Below are 7,029 nucleotides of genomic sequence, written 5' to 3'. Positions count from 1 at the left end.
ACAACTTCCCCATCCCCTTTTTCCCACTGCGCTTCCTGTGGGCAATTCCTTCTTCCATCGGGCAAAACCCAGCACTGGGGCATACAGCCCTTGGGAATACCCCAAGTAGCTTTCTGGGAACTGGGAGCTGTGATGGCGTGGGAAGCTGGGTTGCACAATGTCCCTTCCGCTGTGACACCCTTTAAACCCGCGCTCGTCCTGCCGTGCCCCTCCAGACTGCGGAGGCAGCCGAGGCCAGCCAAGCAGGACCAGGTAACAGACACTTTCTCTTGGACAGTGGAGATCCTTCCTTGGGGGCAGGGGGAGAGAGCCTAAAGAGAGTGGCTGCAGCTGGATCTTGGGTGCGTTTCCATCTCGTTTCCAGCCAGTAGAACCTGGCACCCCCTCTCTTAGTGCTGGCTGCATCAGAGGGGCTGCTGCTATTTCCCTGCAACAGGGGTGGTTTTCTGTCCTTGCTGGCTGCATGTGGGCTGGGGAGCAGGCACCATCCCTGTGGGGATGCTGAGCGCATAGAAAGAGCTTGATTCAAAATTTTATATGGGCAGAACAGAGCTATGGGGAGAAAATGTGGAGAAGCTGTGGCTGTGAAGATGTGCAAGCTTTTATCAGATGGCTGGCCACACAGAGAGACATTGGGCAGAAATGAAAATAGATCTTTACAGCCAAAGGTACGGACTCTGGGGACAGGAACCCAGGGTGATACAGGGCCCAGAGTCAGGAATGCTGCCCAGGGGATGCTCCTTGGGTCATTATGTCCCTGCTCCTCTGGGTGGAAGATCTCTGGGATGGTTCACACTAAATTAATGTACATAAATCAACAAAACATCTCTTGCTAATGCAGAGAAAGATGTGCCACTACTGCTGCTACTGATGTCTGTGTGTGTGCCTGCTCCAGTCTGCATGAGCAGGTGCAGTGCCAGGCAAAGCAGGGAAAGCAAAGCAGCTGGAGATGTGAGGGGCTGTGGGAGGACATGTGCCATATCAGGGTGTTCCTTAGGGTGGAAGGCGTGGAAGAGCTGCATCTAGCTGATCTCTGAGCAACGCCTGAGGCTTACCTGCACCAGACAGTGACAGCCCACATCCCCAGTGGTCAAGCCCTTTGCTGCAAGCATGGACATCGTGGAGAGGGTCCTCTCTGTGGCCCAGGCCATCTATGCCCAATTCGAGCAGGTGAAGTGCTGTAAGCACCAGTGCCAGCGCCTCGTGGAGCGCATCCAGATTCTGCTGGAGCCTGTGAGGATCCTTAGGGCTCAGCCACGACAGCACATCTCCCACCATGAAGAGGAACTGATGAAAAAGCTGCTCCAGGCACTGGGGGAAGCCCAGAAACTGGTGATGAAATACAGCCAGACCAGCTGGATCCAGAAGTTTCTGCGAGCCCGAAGTACTGGTGAGGAGTTTGTCCGGGTGAATGAAAGCCTGGAGGACATTGCCCAGGGGCTCTCACTCCTGCTGCAGGCAGAGCAGAAGCAGGCTTTCCTGGAAGCTTTCCAGTCAAAGATATGTCGCAGGCAGGATGCTGAGGACCTGAAGGATGACAGAGCTTTCTTGGACCAGGTGATTGCAAGTGAGTGCATTTAGCAAAACCTCTTTGCCTGCGACTGGTGGTTGACCCCTCTCTCCAGCTGCTGCCTAGATCTGGCTTGATGGCCATGGCCATGAAGAGCCGTAAGGACATTTAAACCACAAAAAAAACAAACTACACGGTCGTGCTTGTTCATCCAGTGGCCCAACCTCTGCTTGTTTCTCTCCCTAGGTACTGAGGAGCCCAAAGATGTGGTTGAGAAGATCTACAGTGACAGGGAGTATATGGAGAGCAAGGTGGACTGGATGCAAAGCGAGCTGAACAAAGTAATTCGTGAGATGGAGCGTAAGTCGGTGTCACACCACCTGCACCCTGTGCACTGTGTCCTTTCCCCACAAGCCCTGCCTAATGTATCCCTTGTTCCCTTCTGGCACATGGTGGGAGCAGGTTTGAAGAAGGTCAATGTTGGTAAAAGAGAAGACATCACTGAGATCAAGAGAGACCACCTCACTTTCCACAGGCACCTGCAGGACACAGAGAGCTATGACCTTTATGAGGGCGAGTACCTCAAGTACCCTGTTGCCATCAAATCCTTCAAGAGGCCACTGACCACTGACCCAGTGTGAGTTGTCCTGGGTGGGAACGAGTGTGGCCCCAGAAGGGTGGCACAGCACTATGTCATGCCTTGTTTCAGGGATCTCACTGTGCTGTCCATTTCCACAGCAAGGTGAGAGACATCTTTGAGAAGGAGATTCAGACCCTAAAGAAGTTTGAGTCTCCAAACATCCTGCGCATGTACGGGATCTGCATTGAGGAGAATGGTAGGGCTGTCACATTAATGTCACCCTTTTCCAACCCTGCCATCCCCAGGGCTAGCTGGTGGCACATGCCTTGTGGTCCCCTCCCAAGAGATGGCACAAGGCAGGATGCTTTTGCCTTGCAGATGGGAGTCCCTGCTTCTCCATTATCATGGAGTACTGTAAGCATGGGACACTGCGGGATGTGCTGAACAAGCAGCAGCATCTTTCCTGGGATATCCGAATTCGGATGGCCCTGGGAGCTGCCAGAGGCCTTTACAGGTGAGCACCTGTATAAATCAGTGAGTAACTCCACCCGATAATCCAGAAGCTGAGTACAGCCTCCTGGCATCTCCGAGTAAGCCGTGGTATCCTGTTAGACACTAATTCCCAGTGACACCACCTTGGGACACTGGAATGGGAGGCTGGTGAAGGGGTAGGATTTGGATGCAGTAGTTCCCATCTACCCTGGTCACTGTCCCCTACATATGGCTTCAAGCCTACAATGGCCTGGAAGGGGAAAATCCCCTTCCCCAGATCTACAGGGCAGATTTGGAAGTACGCTACAGCATGGCCAGTTATCCTTACAGGTCCTGCTCATACACAAGGCTTGTGGCTTTGCCCACAGCAGCTCTTCCAGCCCCTGCTGGAAAGGTTGGCTTGGCACGGTTGATCCACGAAGACAGGCAGAGAGCTGCTGGCTTCTCTGGAAGCATGTCAGTCATTCCCGTCACAGCAGGAGGGAGGGCCAAGGTGGGGATGGGTCAGTCCAACGTTGTCGTCATCATCATCATCATCATCATCATCATCACCACCATCATCATCATGTGTTGCCCTTGGTTCCATCCATCTGCAGGTTGCACCAGACAGGGGAGAAGTCCCGACTCCATGGCTGCATCTGCAGTAGCAAGTTCCTGGTGGCTGGGGATTACTGTGTAAAGGTAAGCATCACACTTGGAGATGCTTTTGTGAGTTTTAAATGGTTTTGTGGATGTCTCCACCTAAGAACACTGAAGGGAATTGTGATGGTCCAGGATAAAACAGGGTAGAGCCATCTGCCCAATAACTTTAGGTACTTAAACCTCCCTATCTTGGTCTTATCACCAGCAAAATGAGTGTTCCTAAACCATCCAGCCTGGGATGAGCTGAAGCTGTGACAATTCACCTGCCTTCACCTCTGGTTTTGCTTGCAGGAAGAGACCCGTGCTGGGCAGTACACATGGCTGCACACCAGCCTTTGCTGCCCAGGGCACCTCACTCTGCTCTCTCCATCTCAGGTGCAGTCAGCTGCACCACAGGTTTCTACTTCTCTTTTTCTCATTCTCTCAATCAGCTGTCAGGATTTGAGCTGTGTGAAACAGAATCATCCATCAAGAGGAAAGCCAAGAAGGAATGGAAACAAATCTCTATGTTGGCTTACATCGCTCCAGAGAACCTGAAAGACATCAACTACCCTTATAAGAGGCCCTGTGAAATATACAGGTGTGTCTGTCCCTCCCAGGAGATACCTCTGAGTAGGCAGGTGTCTGTCAGAGTAGCTGCTGAGCTATGGAAGGAGACCAGTTTTAATTGGATACACAAGCAGGTGCTTCCAGTTGGCATAGCCCAACAGTCCTCTCCATTAGAAGGGAGGAATACATGGTGGAATGAATACTGAGACTCTTGCTTTTCTCCTTCCAGCTTTGGGATCGTTCTGGCAGAGATTGCAACCTCCAAAATCCCATTTGAAGGTGAGACAGAAGAATCTGGTTCCCTGTGTAAAACCCACATGTCACATTGTGGTTCCTGTCTGGCACTGTACGCTTCCTGCTCCTTCCCTGAGCATCCCATGCAAGTGCCAGTGGCAGTGCCTGGTGTGCCTGATTCTGCATAACAGCTTCATAACTTCCCCTGAAACTCCAATATAGTAAAGTACAGCTTATAGTAAATCAATCTGCTTAAACCACAAACATGCAAATAATTTTTGTTTCTATTGGATGGTCCTGTGCATTTAAGCGTAAACACATCTTGCTCTACTGGAGCCCAACAGTGTCATGCCAAATACAGTGGGATTCATTGCAGATGGAGTTTGGGTCACTTCCCTGCTGGCTGCTCCCTGCCAAAGGCTGCAGGCAGGCTCTCAGCATGGCTTTGCTCTGCGCTTCCTCCCCAGCACCCTCCTGTGGCAGCAGAGTTCCATCCTGACACTCCTGTTTGTACTTCTTGTCTAGGCTGCACTCCTGAGGAGATTGTGGAGAAAATCTGCAATCACCATTACTGGGACCCTCTTGGGGAAGATTGTCCTGAAGACCTGAGGAAAGTCATTGAACAGTGCCGGGCCTTTGACCCTTCTCAACGCCCTTCTGCTGAGGGTAAGTGTCCCAGACACCTGCTCCACAGGCCCTTTGCCTCCTTCAGTCAGCTACTTCAGCAGACAGTTTGCCCCTTAATTCCCACATGAATTTGCCTGGCTTTGTGTTTTGGGATCCTGCCTTGACCTTCCTTTTTATACTAACAAGTTCCCCAATTCCAGACCTCACACATTAACATGTATTTAACGTGTTAATAATAACATGACAATAATCACCAAGCTGTTTGTTCATTTGGCATCACATAAAAGTAGCTTTTTCTCTCAGACAAGTACTGAACTGGAAATAGGGGTCTGTGAGTTAATCCCCACACATGTCCTGCAGATCCCATAAGCTGGAGGAGTAGCCTCAACGCTCTGCAGGAACATTTCCTGCCTTGGCCTTTGAGCAATAAGTTGCAGTCTTGGGCATTGCTCTATGACAGGGAAGTTTTCACTCTCTCTGAAGCTGGTTTGTGTCTGATCAGATGAGTAACTGGTCTCCATCAGGAGATACAACAGTTACATCAAGAAATTAGAGAGAAATGCTTCTGGTGTGTTTGAAGTCAAAGAGGTCGTACCGTTCCCTTGGTTCATCTGTCTAATGGGAGAAAACTTCCTTCAGTCTCATCCACTCCATCCCATGGAACCAGATCCATACAAGAGATGTGGGAAATGTGCCCAAGAAACCAAGTGTCACATCTATGTGCTTCCATTTCCCACCAGCACCTTCCTCAGCAGACCCTGGCACAGGGAATTGCCCTGGCTGAAGCAAAAACACCAAAATATCATTAGAGACATTGGCAAAGCCACACTGAGGAAACAGGATGGCTTTTTTAGTCTAATATGACCCTAATCCAACACCCACCACTGTGTGGTGCTGAGCTGGAAGGACAGCTTATTGCAGCTGTTCACGAAGGAGTTTCCATAAACACTGCTACATCTGTTTGGGCTGTGCTGTCTGCTCAGGCCTGTCCCCTGCTAATCCCTGCCCCTCTGTGCTGGCCCGAGGGGAGTGTGACTGCATGTCCCGGTTGTTACCAGTGAGGGAAAGCCATCTTCTCATCTGTTAAAAAAATCCGAACAAGCCCGCAAGAAATCCTCTGTGTTGATTAATGCCGTCCTTGTGTTTTGCAGAGATTGTGGACTCGCTGGCTGACCTGGAGAAAAGCAGAAACCAAGGAAGTTAACAGTGGAAAACGGGGCCAGGTGACCAGGGGCAGCAAGCCAAGGGTACCACTTGTCCCTCTTCCCCCTCACAGAGACAGATGGTTCAATACTTCTGCGTTTGTTTCTGTGCGTGACAGCTTCGCCTCGCCAAGGGGCCGTGCCTGGGTGGCCTCAGGGGCAGCTGGGGAGTGAGGTGACTTGAGGAGAGGCTGTCAAGGAGCCTAGGGGGACCAGAGGAATGGAACATATCTTCTTTTAAAAGAAAAGGCTGAGGGAGCTGAGCCTGTTCAGCCTTGAGAAGAGATGGCGACTGACATGAGAGCCCATCAGTGTCTGTCCCTATTTGAAGAGAGACTTCAGAGCATGGACCAGGCTCTGCTGGGCGGCACCCAGCAATAGGACAAAAGCCAAAGGGCAGAAAATGATCCATAGGAAGTTTCACTTGAATATGAGGAAGAATTTCTTTTCTGTGCGGGTGATCATACACTGGAACATTGCTCAGAGAGGGTGTGGAGTTTTCCTCACTGGCGATATTCCAGAAACATCTGGATGCAATGCTGTGAAACAGGAGGTGGGACCAGATGATTCACCGTGCTCCTTCCAACCTGACCCGTTCTGTGATCCTCCTCGGGCCCGCTCCTGCCCACGGGGCGCCGGGGCCCGGCTACCCTGGGGCCACCTCCGGCTCCCCTTGGGCTCCCCCTGTTCCTCCCAAACCCTTTCCGGTTCCGCTCGCCTCCTCTCGGGGTTCCCCTTGGTTTTCCCCGGGCCCCTCCCCAGCTTCCCCCCCCGTTCTCCCCCGTTCTCCCCGGTTCCCCCGGACTTCTCCAGTTCTCCCCCGGTTCTCCCGGGCTCACCCCGGGCCCACCCCGCGGCGGCGGCCCCGCCGCCATGGCAACGCCCCGCCCACCTCCCCGGTTTGAATGAATTTGCGTTCCCGCTCTTTTCTCCCCGCGTCGTTTCCGCCAATGAAAACTCACTCTCCTGCTTTTGCCCCGCCCCCAGCCATCAGGGGCCATCTTGTCCAATCAGCCGGCCTTCACTGCGGCGCTTCGACCAATCAGAGCACGCCCTACCTCCTTGTCTCTCGCCCCTGTCACTCCCAGTTCCGTTGAACAGACGGACAGAGGGACTGGTCAATGAGAAGGCGAAAATGGCTCGGACTCGCCCAATAGCAGCGGGCGCGGGGGTCACAGCCGGCCAATAGGGCG

At 52.4% G+C, this 7,029-nt stretch overlaps 1 protein-coding gene across 2 annotated transcripts; it reads left to right on the top strand.

The window, feature by feature from the left end:
- The first annotated feature begins 193 nt into the window (after positions 1–193).
- MLKL (mixed lineage kinase domain like pseudokinase) lies at positions 194–7,029 on the top strand. Of its 2 annotated transcripts, XM_005526427.3 has the most exons (12): positions 194–252; positions 998–1,567; positions 1,757–1,870; positions 1,973–2,147; positions 2,249–2,346; positions 2,469–2,604; positions 3,179–3,263; positions 3,656–3,804; positions 4,003–4,052; positions 4,533–4,673; positions 5,786–5,857; positions 5,956–7,029. In XM_005526427.3, exons 2-11 carry the CDS (start codon positions 1,111–1,113, stop codon positions 5,836–5,838), a joined length of 1,458 nt encoding a protein of 485 aa, XP_005526484.1. In that variant the 5' UTR covers positions 194–252; positions 998–1,110; the 3' UTR covers positions 5,839–5,857; positions 5,956–7,029. The 2 variants fall into 2 exon arrangements, with proteins under 2 accessions (XP_005526484.1, XP_014110917.1); XM_014255442.2 differs by lacking the exon at positions 5,956–7,029 and having other exon boundaries at positions 5,786–5,927.

Source organism: Pseudopodoces humilis, chromosome 14 (genome assembly GCF_049639895.1).
Source record: "Pseudopodoces humilis isolate 2021_Gansu_Grassland_sample_001 chromosome 14, ASM4963989v1, whole genome shotgun sequence".
In the NCBI taxonomy this organism is placed as follows: Eukaryota; Metazoa; Chordata; class Aves; order Passeriformes; family Paridae; genus Pseudopodoces; species Pseudopodoces humilis.
Note: the sequence above shows the minus strand (reverse complement) of the source record. Positions and strands in the feature narration are given on the sequence as shown.

Bases quoted from the DNA above. Each gene is read 5' to 3' on its own strand.
- MLKL (XM_005526427.3), top strand. From the start codon at position 1,111: ATGGACATCGTGGAGAGGGTCCTCTCTGTGGCCCAGGCCATCTATGCC. The intron at 4,053-4,532 runs GTGAGACAGAAG...CTTCTTGTCTAG, and splicing joins CTCCAAAATCCCATTTGAAG to GCTGCACTCCTGAGGAGATT. The intron at 4,674-5,785 runs GTAAGTGTCCCA...TGTGTTTTGCAG, and splicing joins TCAACGCCCTTCTGCTGAGG to AGATTGTGGACTCGCTGGCT.